Source organism: Apus apus, chromosome 25 (genome assembly GCF_020740795.1).
Source record: "Apus apus isolate bApuApu2 chromosome 25, bApuApu2.pri.cur, whole genome shotgun sequence".
NCBI classification, from domain to species: domain Eukaryota; kingdom Metazoa; phylum Chordata; class Aves; order Apodiformes; family Apodidae; genus Apus; species Apus apus.
Genome location: NC_067306.1, coordinates 4,873,675 through 4,893,301, shown reverse-complemented (window position 1 = coordinate 4,893,301; position 19,627 = coordinate 4,873,675). Strand labels below are relative to the sequence as shown.

The 19,627-nt window shown below is 59.1% G+C and overlaps 2 protein-coding genes and 1 long non-coding RNA gene across 4 annotated transcripts in view; 1 reads left to right on the top strand and 2 right to left on the bottom strand.

The window, feature by feature from the left end:
• Positions 1–299: 299 nt before the first annotated feature.
• On the bottom strand, positions 300–2,583 carry FZD2 (frizzled class receptor 2). The gene has a single exon (XM_051640384.1). The coding sequence runs from the start codon at positions 2,165–2,167 to the stop codon at positions 494–496; it is 1,674 nt and encodes a 557-aa protein (XP_051496344.1). The 5' UTR covers positions 2,168–2,583; the 3' UTR covers positions 300–493.
• A 7,668-nt stretch (positions 2,584–10,251) lies between these two features.
• Positions 10,252–11,152, bottom strand: LOC127394498 (uncharacterized). The gene is made up of 2 exons (XR_007891636.1): positions 10,917–11,152; positions 10,252–10,668 (listed from the first exon to the last, which is right to left on the bottom strand). It is a non-coding gene; the product is annotated as an uncharacterized LOC127394498 (long non-coding RNA).
• Positions 11,153–12,013: 861 nt separating this feature from the next.
• The window catches only part of GPATCH8 (G-patch domain containing 8), a 59,160-nt gene continuing 51,546 nt past the window's right edge, over positions 12,014–19,627 (top strand). For both annotated transcript variants that reach the window (XR_007891621.1, XM_051640282.1), the window contains exon 1: positions 12,014–12,124. Coding sequence is in view for 1 of the 2 variants with exons in the window: in XM_051640282.1 (XP_051496242.1) it covers positions 12,080–12,124 (45 nt within the window). In the remaining variant the exon portion in view is untranslated. The remainder of the gene's footprint in view (positions 12,125–19,627) is intronic.

Here is a 19,627-nt window from a genome sequence, read left to right as displayed (position 1 = left end):
CTCTTCCTCTTTTATTTTTCCCTCTCACATTTTCCCCCCCTCTCCTTTTCCTCTTATATTTTTCCCCCTCCTCTCTTCCTCTTTTATTTTTCCCTCTCACATTTTCCCCCCCTCTCCTTTTCCTCTTATATTTTCCCCTCTCCTTTCCCTCTTTCCCCCCCTCTCCTTTTCCTTCCCCCCCTCCTTTTTTCCTTTCCCCCCTCTCTTCTTTTCCTCTCCTTTAATTTTTTCCTCTCCCTTTTCTCCTCCCCCCCCCTCAACCTCCTCTCCCGTGTTTTCAATACAAATATATCATTAAATTTACAAATGCTATTTACAGGTTTAATTACCAAAAAAAAAAAAATCAAAGAGAAAAAGAGAGACACCGTAGACGTTAATAAATCTAAAAATAAAAAATATATAATAAAACAACCCTCCCCCCCCCAAAAAAAAAAAAAAAAGGATAATTCAAGCTGAAGGGCAGCAGCTGGGCTTGGGATTTGGGGTGGGGGGGTCACACCGTGGTCTCGCCCTGCTTGCTGTTGGTGAGTCGCGTGTAGAACTTCCTCCAGGAGTGGAGGGTTTTCCCTGACCATATCCAAAAGCCGGAGGTGATGCCCACGATGAGAGTCATGAGATACTTGATCATGTAGACGGTGAAGTCGGGGGTCATGCGGGGGGTGAAGTGGAGCGGGCAGGGGATGGCCAAGCTCTTGCAGTTCTGGCTGATCCAGCTGCGCTCCCAGTGCTCGCGGAACGCCTGCTCGTAGAAGTAACAGGCGATGACGATGGTGGCCGGGACGGTGTAGAGGACACTGAAGACCCCGATACGAACCATCAGCCTCTCCAGCTTCTCCGTTTTGGTCCCGCCGTGTTTCATGATGGTGCGGATGCGGAAGAGGGAGACGAAGCCGGCCAGGAGGAAGGAGGTACCGATGAAGAGGTAGACAAAGAGAGGGGCCAACACGAAGCCCCGGAGAGGGTCGATGTTGTTGAGGCCCACGAAGCAGACGCCGCTCAGGAGGTCCCCGTCGATCTGCCCCATGGCCAGGATGGTGATGGTCTTGACGGCCGGCACGGCCCAGGCGGCCAAATGGAAGTACTGGGAGTTGGCCTCGATGGCCTCATGGCCCCACTTCATGCCAGCGGCCAGGAACCAAGTGAGGGAGAGGATGACCCACCAGATCGAGCTGGCCATGCTGAAGAAGTAGAGCATCATGAAGAGGATGGTGCAACCTTCCTTCTTGGTGCCCTGCACCACAGTGCGGTAGCCGTCATCCTGGAAACGCTCGTTGCAGACCACCCGCTCCTCCAGCACGAAGCCAGCGATGTAGGCCACGGACACCATGGTGTAGCACCCCGAGAGGAAGATGATGGGTCGCTCGGGGTAGCGGAAACGCTGCATGTCCACCAGGTAAGTGGTGACCGTGAAGAAGGTGGAGGCACAACACAAGACAGACCAGATGAGGATCCAGATCCGAGCAAAACGGATCTCGTCCTCGTTGAAGAACATGTGGCCATCGGGACGGGTGGGCTCGCAGGGCGCCGCGCAGTCCTTCTCCCCCAAGAACTTGTAGTTGAGGTAGCTGGGCACCTTCAGTGCCCGCGGGCAGTGGAAGGGGTGGTCGAGGGTGGCGTAGCGAGGGGCGCCCGGCGTGCCCTGGCCGGCCAACGGCGTGGCACTGGTGAGCAAGGCCGGCGAGCCGCCATCTTCCGAGTGGTTCTGCCCCACGCAGATCTGCTCGGCGCCGTGCCGGGGGAAGTTCTCGCAGCGCAGCCTCTCGGGCCATTGGAACCCGAATTTATTCATCAGGGCTTCACAGCCCTGGCGCGCCCGCTCGCAGATGGAGCGGCACGGCGGGATGGCCTGTTCCAGCACCGTGCACACCGGGGCGTACATGGAGCAGAGGAAGAACTTGAGCTCCAACGAGCACTGAACCTTCACCAAGGGGTAAAACTGGTGAACCTCCAAGCCGGCGTCCTCCTGGTTGGTGTGACCCAGCAGGTTGGGCATGATGGTCTGGTTGTAGGCGATGTCGGTGCAGAGCGGGATGGAGATGGGCTGGCAGAAGCCGTGGTCGGGGATGGAGATGCCCTTCTCGCCGTGCAGCTGCCCCCGGCACGGCGCCGGCACGCTCAGCCCCGCCAGCAGCCAGGCCAGGGCGGGCAGCACGCTGGGGGGGCCCATGGTGCCCCCGCGCCCCAAATTACCGTGCCCGGTGCCCAGCCGGCCGGCCGGTCCTCCTGGCTGGATCTGCCGTGCCCGGTGCTGGCTGGATGGCTCCCGGGGATCACTCCGCAGTGCCCGCTCTTGTCCGGAGTCCTCCCGGTGTCCGGACGGGCTGAAGACCCGCTTGGGCGCTCCCGGTGCCCAGACCGTGTGTGCCCGGTGTCCGCCTGGACGGCTCCCGGTGTCCCCCCGGACGGCTCCCGGTGTCCCGCTCTGCCCCGCGCGGCGGGACGGCTCCCGCTGCTGGGACGCGGCGCTGCCGCTGCCCGGACCAGCCGCTCCCGGTGCTTCTCCCGCTGCTGGGACGTGGCGCTCCCGGTGTTCCCGCTGCCCCGACCCGCTGCTCCGCGGTGCAGCTCCCGGTCCCGCAGTGATGGGTACCGGACGGGGGGGGGGGGGGGGGGGGGGGGAAAGGGAGGGGGAAGGGGAAAGGGGGGAAAGATCCTGGGGGTGGTGCAGGGGGGGGGGTCCCGGGGGGTCCCGGGGAGCGCAGCGGCCGCACCGGACGCTCCCGCCGCCTTTGTGCGGGGCAGCGCCGCGTCCCCGCCGGGGGGAGCGGCCCCCCCCGCGCCCCGCCCCCCCCGCCCCGCCAATCACATTCAAACGGCGCGGCCGCCCCGCCCCCCCCCCCCCCCCCCCCCTCCCCTCCCCGGGGTCACCGGGCCCCCCCAGCCCAAAACTTTTTCCGCGCTGTGAAAACTCCCCCCGCGGCGTCGGGTCGGGACGGGGCCACGGGGAAAAGTCCCCCTCCGTGTCCCCGGCACCCCTTGATGTCCCCTGAGCCCCCTGCCTGCCCCCCCCCCCCCCGCGTCCCCCGCACCCTCTCATGTCCCCTGCCCCCCTCCAGTGTCCCCTGCCCTCCCATGTCCCTTGCATCCCCTGTGCCCTTCGTGCCGCCCTCGTGTCCCCTGCTCACTCACGTCCCCGGCACCCCCTAATGTCCCCTGAGCCCCCCAATGTCCCGTGCTCCCCCCATCTCCCCCCAGCCAAGCGGCTGCTCCCCTCCCCCAGCCTAGGACCCACATCCCCTCCCCCAACACACTGCAGAGGGTCCCTTGCTGTCCCCAGGTCCCCTTTAGGGTGCAGCGGGGCAGAATTAGCTCCCGTGGCCCCCCAGGAACAGGGATGCCTCAGCCCCAACATTCCTTGGTCCCCATGTGTCACCCAGGTGCTGCCAGCACCCCGTGGGGTGCCCACGGCCACCCTGGGGGGCTGCCCGAGCTGGCACCTGCAGCCCCACAAGGCCACTGCACAGCCAGGGTGTCCCTGATGCCCCCAGACTAGCTGGGAGGGGGGCAGGGGACATCTTGCATCCTGCCCCCCTCTACAGCCCCACACCTCCCACCCCAGCTGTGGGGAAGGCCACTGATGTCCCTAAAACTGAGAGGCTGGGATACACTGGGGGGCTGGGACACACTGTTGGGGGGACACTGGGACACACCAGGGGGATCCAGGACATGCCAGGAGGGACCAGGGCACATTAGGGACACACTGGGAGGGATCTGGGACATGCCAGGGGGATCTGGAACACACCAAGAGTGGGCTGGGACATGCTGAGGAGAGATTGGGAAACACTGGGGGACACTGGGACACATTGAGGAGAGACTGGGACACACTGGAGGGATCTGGAACACGTGAGGGAACTGGGATGCACTGGGGGGGGGAGGTACTGGGACACACCTGAGGGATCCAGGACATAGCAGGGGGAACCAGGACACATCAAGGGGGGGATAGGGACAAACTGGAGGGATCTGGAACATGTTGGGGGACCTGGGACACGTTGGGAGGGGGCTGAAACACACTGGGTGGAACCAGGACGTGCCAGTGTGCGACTGGGATACACTGGGGGATCCAGGGCACTGGGGGGAACTGGGACACACTGGGGAGAGGACTGGGACACACTGAAGGGCTCTGGACATGCCAGGGGGGGTTGGAGGATTTGGGAGACGCTGGGAGGGGACTGGGATATTTCGGGTGAGGGCTGGGACGCACCAGAGACCTTCATAAGGGAAAAAAACTGCAGGTAATCACCCCAAATTTTGGCAGCGGGGGCGGGGGGGGGGTGGGGGCTGCCCTTCCCAAAGCAGCACCCCAAGAAATGGGCAGGCAGGGTTGGGAGGGGGGTCCCGGCGGGCAGCCCCACTGCCCCCACCATCCCGCTGCTTTTTTTTTTGGGGGGGAGGTTGTGCCGGTTGCTCCTTCCCCTCCGTCGTCCTCCCTCCTTCTTCCCTCCCTCCCTCCCTTTCTCTCCCTTTCCTGTAACTTAAGCTTTTGTTGTGAGCAGGAGCAGGCCGGGCCGCCGTGAAAAGAGGGGCCCCAACCGCCTTTCAGAGCGTAATTGAAACCATTGCGGCTCCCGGCCGAGGGGGAAGGGCCGGGGGGGGCTCCAGAAATCAAAGCTGAGGGGTGGGGGGACCCGGGGGGAGGGGGGACACCCGATGCCCGCCCACCCCCCCCCCCCCCGGTTCCCCGTCAGCTTTGCTGGCCCGGACGTGCCGGTTGTCACCGCGGCTGTTGGGCGGGATGCAAAATGGGTCGGGGGTCCCTGTGGGCCTGGACGAGGTCGGGGGGGTGGTCCTGGAGGAGCGGGATGGGTGCCAGTGACACCTAAGGGTGCTGTGTTGTTTTTTTTTTGTGGGGGGGGACGGTGCCCAGTTCGCGGGCAGCCGTGTCCCCGGGAGGGTGGCCGGGCACCCGGGGCTTGGCGAGCGCCCAGCCCGTCGGCAGCCGGGGGGGCTGCTGGCCCGGGGGCTGGCGGGGCGGGGACAGGGGCTCGGCTGGACCCCAGCCCCTGCCCGGCTCCCCTCGAGGGGGTGGCTCCTCCGGCTGCCGCTCCCCTCAGCCCCGGGGGGGCAGGGTCCGGCTTGGGTGACCCCCCTGGTGTCCCCAGTGTTGGTGGGTTTTGCCTCGATCCCGCCGGCCGGGGACGGGGACAGAGGGGGTGTGGGGGGGTCTGAGCGCAGCCACGTGGATCTTGGCTTCCTAAAAGCTTTGGATTTTGGCTTCTTTCCCGGGGAAGGGGAGGAATTTCACTTCCAGAGGGGGTGGCAGGGGCTGCCCCCGCCCTCTTGGGGGCTGCGAGGTACTGGTGGCTCAGGACAGGGGGTCCCCAGGATATCTGGGCTCTTGGGACGCCTGGGGAGGTGGCCCCATCCGGATGGAATGGGTGCTGAGGCCTCCTGGGCAGGGGGGAACCCAGAGCAGCCAGCCCCAGGAGGGACCCCTGGGTGGGCTGGGGGTGTCAGAGGACACCCCAGGGAGGCAGCCAGTGGGGTCTTGCCTCTTCGGGGGTGTCCCCTGGCAGGGACATGTAGAGTGGCTGAGGAATCCTTTTGGTCTCCTTTGTCCCTGTCACCAGGCTCCCAGCCCAGTCCCCAGGGCCATGCTGGGTGGGAGTGGGTCCTGCCCCCTCTGTAAAACTTCCCTGTGGGGGTCCTGGGCAGAGGGGACCTTGCAAGGGCAGGGACTCAGCCTGGCACCCAGTGGGACAGAGTGGGTGCTGCCAGCCGGCCAGGCTGGGCATTAGGGGGAGGTTGGGGCAAGGCCACCTCCCCCCAGGGCTTCTCCTCACAGCCCCCCCGAAGCTGCTCACGGTGGGGGGGACCCAGGAGTCCCGATCCCCCCACTGCTCCTCTCACTTCATCCCAGTACAACGCTGGGGGCAGCTGGTGGGCAACCGGTGCTGCTAGTCCCCTGCGCCCAGCACCCAGGGGATGTCCCACAGGTGCCACCACCTCGGGGTGGTGTCCCTGTTGGAGCAGGGGATGGTCCCCCTGCAGCCCCTCTCCTGGGACTCCTCCAGCGCTGTGGGGTGCCAGGATGCTTGTGGGTTCCTCCCTGCACCCAAGATGGCCAGGAATGGGGGACACAGTTGGGCACCCCTTGGGTCCTGGCCTTGGACCCCTGGCAGCCCCCTGAGCAATGCCTGGCACCCCCAGCCCATCTGTGGGCAGCTCTGGCCCCTCTCTGAGCCTCCTCCTGGGGGACAGGAGCTGCAGAGCCCACCCGTGGGTGCCCTGGGGCTGGCACGGCAGCTGGCACCGGCCCCACACGCTGCCCTGCACTCGGGATGGTGGCCAGCACTGCTGGGGAGGGCAATATTTGGGGGGCGGGGTCTGGCAACACCAGCTCCCACCACCCAGATCCCTTGGGGACAGGCACGGAGAAGGGCAAAGCAGAAGCTGGGGGATGCAGCAGCTCTGCTGGGCAATGCCAGGCAGGATGGGGACCCCCGGGGTCCCGCAGGAGCTCAGAGGAAGGGAAGGGCCCCCCCCCCCAGCCCCTGCCCTGGGCTTTGTTTCACACTTAAGAGCCTCTAATTAAAACCAGCCACAAAAGGCCTGGCTGGCTGCAGGCTCAAGGTGCCAGCAGAGGACAGGGGGCTGTCACCACGGGAACAGGGAAGGATGCGGGGCCCCCAGCACGGGCACCGTGGGGCCTCCACGCACCCCTGTGCGTGAGCGGGCACACGTGTGCACACACGTGTGCACACACACAGGTGTGCACGTGCACATACAGCGCTGGGCAGGAGGGATGAGCATGGGGGTGTGGGAAGGGGGGCTGGGGGGCAGCAGTGTTGGGGGGTGTGAAGGGTCTGTTGGCACGTATGTGTGTGTTTGCACGCCCGTGCCCAGATCTGTTGCACACACACTATGCTGCGGGTTAGGGAGGGCAGGAACTGGCTTCTGCTCTGCTCAGGCCTGGTTTGTGCTGGTCTGAACTGGTCTAAATGTCTGCAATGGCTCCATGGGTGGGAGGGGTCTGTGAGCAGCACTGGCCAGGTGGGCTGGGGGGGTTAGAAATGTCCTGGGGTGAGACATGGGGTGAGCTGAGCCTGGGGGTACATGTGGGGTGAGCTGTGGGGGAGCCATGCCCTGGGGTACCTGTGGGGTGAGCTGAGCCTGGGGGTACATGTGGGGTGAGCTGTGGGGTGAGCCATGCCCTGGGGTACCTGTGGGGTGAGCTGAGCCCTGGGGTACCTGTGGGGTGAGCTGTGGGGTGAGCCATGCCCTGGGGTACCTGTGGGGTGAGCTGTGGGGTGAGCCATGCCCTGGGGTATCGATGGGGTGGGCTTTGGGGTGAGCTGAGCCCTGGGGTACCCATGGGGCAGGCACCAGGCAGGGCATGCTGCTCAAACCCTGGCACCTGGAGGGTCCCCAGGGTGGGTCTGGGGGGTGATGGGTGACCCCAGGAGTGGCCAGGAGGAGCTGGGGTCCAGCCCCCCCCCACAGTGAGGGTCTGACTGCCCCGGTACCCCAGGGATGGTGAACCCCTGATGCCCCCCAGAGCCGGTGGACTCAAAAGGCACCGGTGGCAGGCTGGCAGGGTGCTGGGCAGGGCGGGGAGAGGGGGGACGCTGGCTTAAGCCCACCTTGACCTTGCTGGCAGGGGAGGGATCCCCTCAGCTTGTCCTGACACATCTCCTGCCAGCGCCCGGCATTGAGAGCGCTGCGAGCTCGCGTGGAGGAGCCGGCATGAAAAGGCAGCTTAGGCATCTCCTGCTGGGAGAGATGGATTAGGGGCTTCGGGGAGGGCCGGGGGGACAGCGAGAGGCCCCGCGCCGCGGTGGCCGGGGCCAGGCGTGCCGGTGGCCCCCGGGCAGGGCCGGGCACGCTGCCACAGCCACCCCCGCTTTGGGACAAAGGGACGGGCAGAGGGGTGGGGAGACTGAGGGGTCCCCGAAATGGGGAGTGGGAGGAGAGAGTGGGACAGGCAGGCAAGGGGCCCCCAGGGTCCCCAAGGCACCGGTCCCCAGCTGTCGCTGTCAGGATGGGGTATTTTTAGAGCAGGTCGAGCGGTGACAATTTTTGCCCATGGGAGCGGGCGGGGGGAGGCTCTGTCACCCCCCCTCCCCCACCCCCAGGGACTTTCCCTTTTTGCCCTGATTTGGGGTGGGAAATGTCCTGTTTGTCCCCAGGGAGGGAAGCCCCCCAGCGCTGGCAGTGGGTCCCCGTGGGGTGGGGGGGTTTGGCCATCTCAGCTCTGTCCCAGGGCCAGGGCTGAGTTGGGGTCTGTGTTCCCAAGGTGGTGACAGCAAAGTCCCATGTGGGTGGCCCAGACCCCTGGGTACCCTTGGACTGTCCCTGGGGTATGGGATAGGGGTCGGTGGCCCCAGTGGCCCCCGTGGTGGGGGGTGGCAGCAGGGACAGGGTGCCCCCGTGGCTGTTCCCTCCATCCCAGGAACAGCTGTGCCCTGGCTGCTGGTGGGGGGACCCTGCCAGCACCCGGCATGTGACAGGAGGTGACAGAGCTGGCTGCTATTTATACCCAGCCCTTGTCAGGGGTGTGGGGACACAGGCGAGCCATGCCATGGTCCCATGGTGGCCCCCAGGGTCCCTTGGGTGCCTGCCTGTCCCCCAGCACTACCCAAACCCTCCTGGGGGGCTGCAGTGGGATCATGAAGGCCATTCCTGCCCCCACGGTGTCACACAGCCACTCTAAATGTCCCCAGCCCACTGGTGACACTGAGCTGTCCTTTTGGGGCACAGGGCTGTGCCTGATGGGGACACTGAGCTGTCCCCATGCCTGACAGAGACACTGAGCTGTGCCTGATGGGGACACTGAGCCACCCCTGTGCCCAAAGCGGGCACAAAGCTGTGCTCTTTGAGGACACTGAGCTGTCCCAGTGCCCGATGGGGACACAGAGCTGTCCTCACGCCAGCGCAGGCACGGACTGATCCCCGTGCCCAAGGGTGGCACTGAACTGTCCCCGTGCCTGACGGGGGCATGAAGTGGTGCCAACAGGGACACGGAGCTGTCCCCATGCCCAGCCCCTCCAGGCTAGGGGCTACTGGCGGGCAGAGCAGGGTAGGTTTGTCCCCCAGCAGCCGCAGGTCCCCGTTGGGCAGCCCCCCCCCCCCACGGGGGGGCCGTTTGCAGCCCCCGCAAGAAGCTGCTTTACATGAGAAGAGCAGCCCAGGCGGCTGCAGCGCCGGCCCCCGCCTCCCGGCCCGCAGGAAGGGGCCTCCTGCCCCCCGGCTGGCCCCACGCTCACACTCACACTCACTCACACACGTACACCCTCGGGGTCCCCTGGCCTGGGGACACCAGACCCCCTCCCACGGCTGCACCCCCCCCCCCCAGCGGGGTCAGCTCTCCCCTCTAGCACCCAGGGAAACTGAGGCAGGGGTGAGGGGCCTTGGGCAGCACCGAAGGGGGCAGCCAGCCCTGTGCTGGGGGGGGTGACCCCTTCTCTCTGGCTCTGCATCCCTGGGGTACCAGATCCCCCTCACCCCAAAGCCCAGGCTGGCAGGACTGGGTGTCCCCCACCCCCTGGCTTTGTGCACCCAGCAGGGTGGGGGGGCCACACTGAGAAGGGGCATTGGGGTCCTGCTGGGGGGGCTGCAACCCTCCCACCTGTGGTGCCTGTCCTGGGGCTTGTCCCACTAGCTCCAAACGGTGGTGTGGGTCTCATGCTGTGGGGCCCAAACGGTGGGTGGAGGTCTCAGGGTGTAGGTGGGGGCCTATGGTGGGTCGGGGTCCCACAGTGTGAGTGGGGGTCTCATGGTGTGGGTGAGAGGCCTATGATGTGTATGGATCCCACGGCGTAGGCAGCGATCCTATGGTGTGGGTAGGGGTCTCACAGTGTGGGTGGGGATCCCACAGTGGGTGGGGGGGCCCCACAGTGTGAGTGAGGGGCCCATGGGGTGGGAGGGGGTCTGAAGGTGTAGGTGAGTGGCTCACAGCTGTCGGGGGTCCCACGGCGTGGGTGGGGGTCCCACGGCCAGCTTGGGTTGAGCAGGAGCTCCCTCTGGTGGGCACAGCCCCGGCGCCGAGCAGGGCCCGGGCACCCACTCGGCCCCACGCGCAGGGGCTGCAGGACACGCGTGTCCCTGCTCCCCACAGTGTGGCCGAGCTCCCCGCTGGGGGTCCTGGTTCCACCCTGCCCACCTGGACCCATCTGGGCGCTTCAGGAGGACAAAAGGGGGGACAATCCCTCTGAAAACGCAGTGGTGATTCCTGGAAGGGGAAAGGCTGCCCCCCTCCCTGCCTCAGGGACCCCCGGCCCTGTGTTTGTGGGGAGCAAAGCACGGACGTGCCCGGCATCATCAAGACTTTCTTAGGACCAACGAGGAGCAAATTCCAGCACGTTCCTGCCCAGCAAAAGCTGTCACTGCCACCCTGCTCCACAGAGGTCCCAGCTCTAACCACGAGGCTGTTCTCAGCTCACAGGTCCCCAGAGAGAGCCCAGATGAGGGGGATTTCTTGGGAAGATGGGAAGAGAGCAGCATCCCTACTAGCAAGACAGAGGCACGAAGGAGCTCCAGGGCGTTCTGGCAGCCTGGCACACTGATGTAAGACTGCAGGGCTCACGGGCGTTCAGCTCATGGACAGGTTCTGTGGAGGCACAGGCTGCTGGACGCGCTCCAGACAGGCCCGTTTCCGAGCTCCTCTCTCGTCCCCCCGCCTCGGCGAGCGGCAGAGGGCAGCACGCAGGCGGGAGCCGGGCAGCGAGGCTTCTGGTGGGAGAAAGAAACAGGAATGAATGGAGAGACAGATGGAATCCGCTTTTCCTGCTGTCAGGGACGGCGGGGCTCAGGGACAGCTGGTGACAGCTGCGGCGGCGGGGGGGAAGGCAGGGCCCGGTCTGCCGCGGCCCCCCAAGGCCTGGGGGTGCTGAGAGAGAGAGACCCCCGGAGTGTGCGGGCCCAAGAGCTGCTCCCCCGCCGCACCCAGGGAGCGATGCTGGAGCCAGCCGGGCACACACCTCCTGCCCCGCGGGGCAGAAAGGCCCCTGCGGCCTGGCTGAAGGGCCGGGGGGGTGGGGGGAGCAGGGGTCCCGGCGTGGCTGTGCCTGCTCCCGGGCACCCGGCTTCCCTTCGGGGCTGGCTGCGGGCACCGTGATCCGGCTGAGGCTGTGGCTGTGCCCCGCGGCTGTGCCCCGGGGACCTTCACCTGCCTCGGGGCTGTGCCCCAGGCCCCGCGGCTCCCCCCAGACCCGGCCCCAGGCCCCGCGGCTCCCCCCAGACCAGACCCCAGACCCGGCCCCAGGGCTCCCCCCAGACCAGACCCCAGACCCCAGCGCTCCCCCCAGACCAGACCCCAGACCCGGCCCCAGGGCTCCCCCCAGACCAGACCCCAGACCCCAGGGCTCCCCTCAGACCCGGCCCCAGACCCCAGACCAGACCCCAGACCCCAGACCCGGCCCCAGACCCCAGGGCTCCCCCCAGACCAGACCCCAGACCCTGCCCCAGGCCCCAGCGCTCCCCCCAGAACAGACCCCAGACCCGGCCCCAGGGCTCCCCCCAGACCAGACCCCAGACCGCAGACCCCCCCTCAGACCCGGCCCCAGACCCCAGGCCCGGCCCCAGGGCTCCCCCCAGCCCCGCCCGGGCCCCTCTGAGCAGGCTCCGCGCACGCGCCACCCCCTCCTCAGCAGGCGTGACCCGCGGCGCGCGCCGGGATGGGAGGGGGGGGGGGGGCGGGGTGCCGAGCCCGCGCTCCTATTGGCTCGCACCGCCGTCACTCAAGACGCTGCTGCAGCTCCCATTGGCTGCGACCGGGAGGGCGGGAAGGCCGAAGCGAGGCTCGCGCTCCCCCCCCCCATCAGAGCCGAATCCCCGAGGCCTCCACGCATGCGCAGAGCGGCGCTGGGAGCGCCCCGCACTGCCGACCCCCCCCCCCCCCGGTCCCGCAGCGCGCGGTGCGGGTCCCTCCCGCGCGGGGCCGGGCCGGCCGGAGCCCGAGCGGGGCGGGGGGCTCTGCCTGCCGCCCTCCGCCGCTCCCTGCGGCAGCCGCCCGCACCGCCCCGCACCGCCCCGCTCCCCGTGACGCCAGGCGTGCGGCGCAGGCGCGGGGCGGCGGGGGCGGCGCTGAGGGGAGGCGGCCGGAGCGCGGGGCCGAGCCGGGCCGGGCTGAGCCAGGCGCAAAATGGCGGACAGGTTCTCCCGCTTCAACGAGGACCGGGACTTCCAGGTAACGGCCGCGCCGCGCGGGGCGGGGGGCTCCGGGCTCTGCCCCGCGGCCGCCGCTCCCCCGGGCCGGGCCGGGCCCTGCTCCGCGGGGCTGTGTGCGTGGGGCCCGGCGCTCGGCGGGGAACGGCACAAAGAGGCGAGCGCGGGGGGCCCGGGAGGGCTGTCAAGGTGACCCGACGGGAGGGGGCCGGCCCGGGGTGGGGGCAGCGGCCGGGCCGTGGCGGGGAGCGACCCTGCGGGCGGGGCCGAGGGGTCTGCCCCGCTGCGGGGACCCTCCCGCCCCGCTCGGGTGGCCCTTCCCCCGCAGCACCCTGGCCTTTCGGGGTGGGTTTTCCGGTTGTTTTGACGTTCTGGGAGGCCGGGCGAGAGGAGCAGCCCGGCGGGATGCAGGGCGGGACTCACCTGCCCGGCGCTGCTTCCCCGCCCCGCACCCCGGCCGGGCTGCCCCGCACGTCCAGCTCTCCCAGCAAGTGTCGGCGATCCCCTTTGTGGAAAACGCCTTTTCCTTATCCCCCGCCCTCGGGAAAGCGTTAGTGTTTCGACGTAATTAAAGCCGCTGTTGGGGTGTTTTAAAGGGGATTTAAATAAACAATGGGGAAATTAACATTGACTCATTAAGCCTAAACAATGACATCTTGTTTCCTGACTTCAGCCCGGGAGAGTCTGGATGTTAGAAAGAAAAACAAAAGCACCGCAGCTATTGATGAGCTTTTGTGTGTCGTCCTTGTGTCAGGAGCCTGAAGTTGGAATAGTGCTTTTCACCTCAGTTCCTGCCTTTCATCTAAAGGTCGGGGAGGGTTCTTTATAGTTGTAGGGCTTGGTAATTCTACTTCATGTAGCATTAAGGTGCACTCTTGAAAAAAGAGTCGGGACATCCAGCAGTAATGAGTTGATGTTCCTTCTGAGTGTTTTAGGGCATGCACACTTTGTAAGTCGTTATTAAACTGCTAGAAAGGCATGAGAAAATACCTCTCAGTGTGGTTGACTGCAGGGTTTGCATTACCTTGTCCTGCTGTGCTGTGGGTTTGGCTTCCTAACACAGCCCCGAACAGAGGGGCTGCTTGGTTTGCATCGTTCGTTTCCTTACATGAAAAAAAAAGAGTCTTAATTGATATCAGATTGGTCTGATTAGGTTTTGAAGTTCCTGTTTCAGGAAGTGGAGCCGGCCAAGTCTTGGGTTTGAAAAGATATTTCTTGTAATTTTTTTCTTTGGGAGAGATGGGGAACCTCAAACAAGTTGGGTGCTCCAGGGTATGCCCGTGAAATGGGTAAGCTCTGCAGTCCTTTCCTGCACAGCTTCACCCTTGCTTTCTGCTGGGTGTCCCTGTTTGTGGGGCAACCCCTTTGCAAAAAAACAATTGTAGCAGCAAAACCTGTTACTGTGTCATTGCTCTGGTCAGGCAGGGAGAATGTGTAGTGATGTCAGAGAGGAAACAGGGCTCCATTACCCAATGCTGAAATCTTCAAAGCTGCTGAGCATGCTCAGAAACAATAATCTAAGTCCCAACCCTGCTTTCCCTTGACTTTAAGAAAGGGCACTGTTTTTAAGTAGGGCTGTATCCATGACAAATATCAGACTTTCATTGTCCTTCCCATGGACTAGAGTGAAAAATAAAAAGCTAGGGTTTGTTTTTTATAGTAAGGTAACCTCTCTTCTCCCTGAATATTTGCCAGCAAGGACATATTTTACTTTGTGTGTTAAAGCTTCCTTTGAGGGACAAGGGGAATCGGTCCTCTGGGAAGAACAGTTTGAAGTTGGACCTGATTAAAGGGAGACTGGGGCCAAGTATCTTGGCCAAGGTCGCTCTGAATTGGTGGGAGCTCAAGCACCCGTGTGGGTACCCTTGACAGTTGGTCAGTCCACCAATATACCTCAGGAAAATTGTTAGAGGAAGGCTTTTTGAACCTAATTTTTCCTCCTTCTTCATCAAAATCCCCTTGGGAGAAGATTTTTGAGTTTTTTCCTCTCTATTTAGAGGGGGAGTCACTTGAGATAGAGCAGTGGTGTGGAGTAAAGGGACCGGCTGGCTCTGCAGAGTGTTTGCAGGTCCTCTGTGAGGGCTGCACTGTGACAGTTGCTAAGCATAGGTAAAAATATGCCTGCAGCTTTTGAGCATCTCTATAAAAAATGCTGGTCTCAAAAACTACAGCAAAAATAAGACACTCTTGTTGGTGTGAAGTCACAAATTTATATGTAGGCTCCTGTTGTAGGTGTGTTTCTGTTGGTGTTAAGAATGCCTTTTCCACACAGTTTCTAGCAGTTTAAATTCTGAGTTTCAGCAGGTGAAATTTCTGTCCGAGTGCGACTGTAAATGTGACCCTGTCTTCCTGCTGGTCTGTTGAGACCCAAGTAGGCACGACAGAAGGGAGATGGTGCTCTAAAATTACCTGGCTTGAAGCAGGGAGGGATGTGGCTTGGCAGGGGGTGGAGGGAGGCTGCAGAGATCCCTCGGATTTCATTCCTGGGTGATCTACTTGTGATCCTGATGAAGCAGAGGGATGTGTGACCATCTCGAGAGAGGAAGAGAAACAAAAGGTCAGGAGTAAAGCATGGGGGTCAAAGGAACCTTTTAGCTATTTGGAAGAGAGGCAAATGCTTTTGGGATTAGTGATGTGGCTGAAGGAAGACAGTCACTGGATGAAAAAAAAATAGCATTCTAGGTTTTTCTGGAATATGAGCCTTCTTTCTGGCAGGAAACTGGAAAGATTCTGGGCTTGGGAGGGTTGGTTTGGCCAGAGTGTGAGTTGAGCATTGATGTGGGGCAGGGGAGAGGTGAGCTTAGCAACATGGGGTTAGCAGAGGTGATTTGGGGTTTCTGAGCTTCTGATATGCTGGAGAGAAGGGGATTAAAGGTGATAGAGCTGCTTTCCTCCCCTGTGCCTGACTCAAGGAAGCTCAGTGCAGTTGGGGAAGCTGGAATGGAAACGTATAGCACTGGAGGGAAATGGATTTGGGAAGGGAAGGACCTGAAGCAGCTGAGGAAATGCAGGTATGAAAGATCTGTAGGGCATAAAAAGATGGAGAAGGATTGTTGAGCAGAGGGATCAACTGAGGGGTGGAGAAATAGGGGGGGAGGGGGAAAATACCTGTAACTGCAGCCAGAGTGATGTGATGGGTACAAAGAAAGCTGCAGAGGAGTTCTACATAACCCTGTGGAAAAGAGTAGCTGGTAAAGGATAAGGTCAGACATCCTTGAGGATAAAGGTGGTGGTGTGGAGGGGGAGGAGAAAGATAACGTACTGGGAAATTATTCCGAGTCCTCTTTCTGGTAGGGTGGAGGGAACCTCAAGGCTGAGGATGGTTTGAAAGTTGAAATTGCCAAAAGAGCAGGAAATGGCATCGGAGGATATTGCTGAGTGAGGTGATTAAGCAGCTTTTTGGGTTTTTCAGAGGATTGTCTTGTTCTTGCTGTGCTGTGTAGCTTTCGAAGCTGCTCAAATGGTGTAGATTGTCTTGTTTTGCTTTATGTTTCCAAACCTTCAAAGAACTCAAGGGAAAGCCCCTGTTTTTGTCCGTTTTGCAGATGGCAGAATTGAGGGCAGCTCCAGTGAGAGAAATTTAGCTTTGCTCTGTCCAGTAACACTTGTTCTTTCCCTGACCAGGGCAGCACAGCAGATCCCTCCTCAGGCTTTAGGCAGGGAAATCGACTATGCAAGGAGGAAGGATATTACTGACCTTCTTTCTCTTTCTCTAGGCTCTGAAATGGCAAGTTAATTCTTCTGAATGGCTTACCCAGATAAATCCCAACCTTTTTCCCTTTTCCATGACAGAAGAGGATATTTTTGAATGGGTAGCCGACCAGCTTAGTCCTTCCATTAAAAGCTTGTGCTGCTGATCCGTGGCAGGGATGTCTGTCACTTCTCTGTCACCTCCTGCATTGACTGGCTTCCCTGTGGCTGAAACAGTCTTGTGAGCCACTGTAACACCAAGTAATTATGAATGATAGCTGCTAACTATGCTAACAGAGTCTTTTAGAAGCATTACTGCAAGCTGTGGGAACACATGAGGCTGCTGCAATAAGTAAATATATTTTTGAATGTTATTTTTGTAATTGCAGTGATTTTATTCTTTAGATTAACTACACTGAACTCCAGGAATGGAAACTTGTGGATGTCTCCATATTGCTGAATTCCAGGGGTGCTTCCAGTTACAGATGTTGAGAAAATGTTTTATTGCTCCATCTTTCTCCTTTTCATTGTTGAAGTAGAAATATTACCAGCCATATGTGTGAATGTGTACAATGATTTCCTCTTCCTACATACATTGCACTTACTTGCATCATTAGCCAGACGGAACACAAACTGTTCTGTCTCTTGGTTTGTTGTTTTTTTTTTAAGTTTGTTGTGTAGTCTGTATGATCCAATAACACTTCCACCAACCAGAAATGCCTGGTTTTCTAAAGTCGGTTGAAATGTGGCCAATCTGAACCTCAGTTCTCCTATTTTTGCTTATGCTAGGAAGGTAGGTGGGTTTTTCTCCTCCCCACAGAGGATTCAAAGAACCAAACGAGCACATTGCTATTACTGCTTCTCATCCTACCACGTCCAGCAAGTCGAGCTGAGCACTGATGGCGTGGGGGGGGTTTATGCTTTTTAATTGGCAGAATGTCAGGGATAAGTTTTGTTCCCAAGCAGCTTAGGCAGCCCAGCTTACCGGCCATCTGAGTTGAGAGTGTGGAGTTCCAAAGTCTGTCCTAATGAGTACGTGCCGTCAGTGGCTTCAGCTTCAGTTCATTTCTTAACTGGTGCCTAAGGCACAGGTATTTGATTTTTATATCCTTCAGCAGGCCGTGACTGCTCATGGCTTATGTGGCAGAGTAAATTGGTGGCTTTTCTCTGGGCTACAAGGAAACAAATAGGGTCGTTCTCTTTTGCCTGCTTCTACTGATTGGGAGAACAAAAAGTTAATGGGGGGGAACAAGGGAAAGAATAGGAGTGGAGTTGCTGCAAAATATATCCCAAGCTTCCAACTGATACAAGATTGTGCTTGAATTTGCTTTGGACAGATGAAGCTGAGGGCAGCCCAGGAGGCAGCCCTTTCCATGGTATGTTGTTTAATTTAAGAACTGATCTTCAGTCTTCTGAATTCTGTCAGTATTTTTTGGAGAGCCTGGTTTATCATTAGATTAGATGGTATAGGCACAGCACAGGAAGGATGGTGCTGTTACCCCCTTGGCAATTTGTGCTGACCTCTCTGAGCAAAGCAGGAGCACCAGGACTGTCACTGGCTTTTTAGTCTGCAGATGTGAGCCAGGAAGGGAGAAGTCTGGAGGGGAAAAAAATGCATTAGAAGTAAATCAAATAGTGTTGCTTCCATGTTTAGAAGATCACTGGAGAATCTGAACTTCAGTGTGAGTTTTTGAACTCATGGTAAGTTCAGCTGATATAGTCCTTTTTGATTGATAATATTCAGTTGATACAGTCCTTCTTCCCTGTGTTGGTTCTACTTCTCCCTACTGTGTTTTTTGTCACTCCTGTTTTCCTCTCTCATGCAGTGGCTGTTCCCTATTGCTGTGCCCAGCTGAATAGGAAAGCCAAGGCTTTATTCTTCAGTCCCACAAACCATGTTGAAGTTACCTCAGCTGCTTCTGCATCTCGCCCATTCCAGAACAAAGCAAACCTCTCCTCACCGGTCTCTGGACATCCTTTGTGTGGGGATGGAGAGCTTAAGGAGTCCATTCCACAAAAACACTGCTGCAGTACTTGGCCAGTGTTTCCTTAGTTGGCATACTCTTTTTCCTACCATGTAGTTTTAAACCTGTAGTGATTCTTGTTGCTTTCCATCTTGAAGCAGGTCTATGAGCAATTAATTTGAGATTTTTGCCACCCACAGTTTTAAAGTTGGAAGTTGGTATTGGGAGGTTTGCTTTAAATATCCAGGTATTACCATTTGATTTTCATCATTTGACCCAGCTTTGAGTCCAGGAATTAGTGTTTGATAACAGGATCTTTTTCCCTTGAAGACAGCTGGTGATGCTGAACATCTTCCTTTGTAGATTGTTCTCGTGGTTTGACCACTGGAAAGTGTATGTGCCTTTATTTTTCTTCTAGATTTCTCTCTTCCCAGCTTTTAGCTGTTGTTTCTTCTTACATCCTTCTCTACTGTGCCAAAACCTACATGAGTACACTGCCTCTTCTGACGTGAGGGCATACATAACAGTTCTGTCTTAGTCCTAAGCTCTTTTGACAGCCTTTACAGTCTGATCTGAGTTACCTTCAGTTAATGATCTACTGTAGGACATTTTGCCATTCCACATGTGTTGTTGTGGCTTTTTGCATCTTAACATCTTCCCCATTTGTGACCAGAAGACTCGGAGGAGTCTAGAATACACTCCCATATAAACACTTTTATTTGCTACCTTATTCTTATTTGTTGTTCCTTTGTTGCACAACCTTGGACTGTATTATTCTCTTCTGCATGGCATGGAGAGGTTTTAACTGGGATTTCTCCTTCCTCCTCAGGCACAGCCTGGTGCTCCAGGTGTTTGTCCAGGGCTTTGTGAAAACAGACTGTGTTAGTGAGTTCAGACCTTCTTCCACGGGTCAGGTTGCTCTGTACAAACACAGTGTCCACCTTGCTCCTGTTGGGCTTCATGACCTGCAAACTGAGTGGGGAGTTGTTGTGTTTCCCCTCTGGGCTTTGGTAAAAATGTTGAACTGAGCCTTGTGGAGTGAATTAGGAGCTTGAATCCAGTTGCTACTGAGGATTTTCTATGATGTTTTGGTTTAGAAACAATCCTTCATTGAGTCAAACACCATAATAAGAAAAAAAGACTGTACTATGACAGCTTGGAGTTTTGTGGTGGTAAATAAATGATGCCTTAGATATTAACTGGTTAGTGCCCTGTTCTGTCAGGGCATTTTCTTGTTTGAAAGTCCTTGTTAGTCACAAAGACTCAAATGCTGGAAGCTGCAGCATCTTCTGCATTGAGGTATGCTAAGAAGTGGCTCAAGGAAAACTGGGTGAGAGAGACAAATGCTTCAGTGCAGTTGCTGGAAGGGCTGAAGAACTGAACACCATCCCTGGTGTGCTGGAACAGATCCAGAGCTGGCGTTGGTAGCAGCAGGAGGAATCTGAAAGACATTAAATTGTTCTTGCTTGGTGCCAAAGTATGCAAAGCACAGCTAAGCAGGGACCTGCCTCTGGCTTCCACTCCTTGCTGTACAAGCTGTTTATCTCTGAACCGTAGAACATGTTTTTAATTGGACAGCTTTAACTAGGTATTTACATGCACATTTTCCCTGTTAAAAGCTCTTGACCTATATGAGTAGTCTTGAGTGTTCTGGCAGGTGTTTTTTCAGTAGTTTTGGACTTCACAGGTAGAATTTTGCCATCTAAATTACCTTTTAGTTTAGTAAACAAAAGGTGCCATCAGCTTCTCAGCATGTAATTACAAGGTGTTTCTTTCAAAAGTTGCCAATTTAAATTCATATCCAAATCTTGAGTGATTGCTTTTGTTATATTGACTTGAGAAGATTTTCAAGTACTCTCAAAATAATTGAT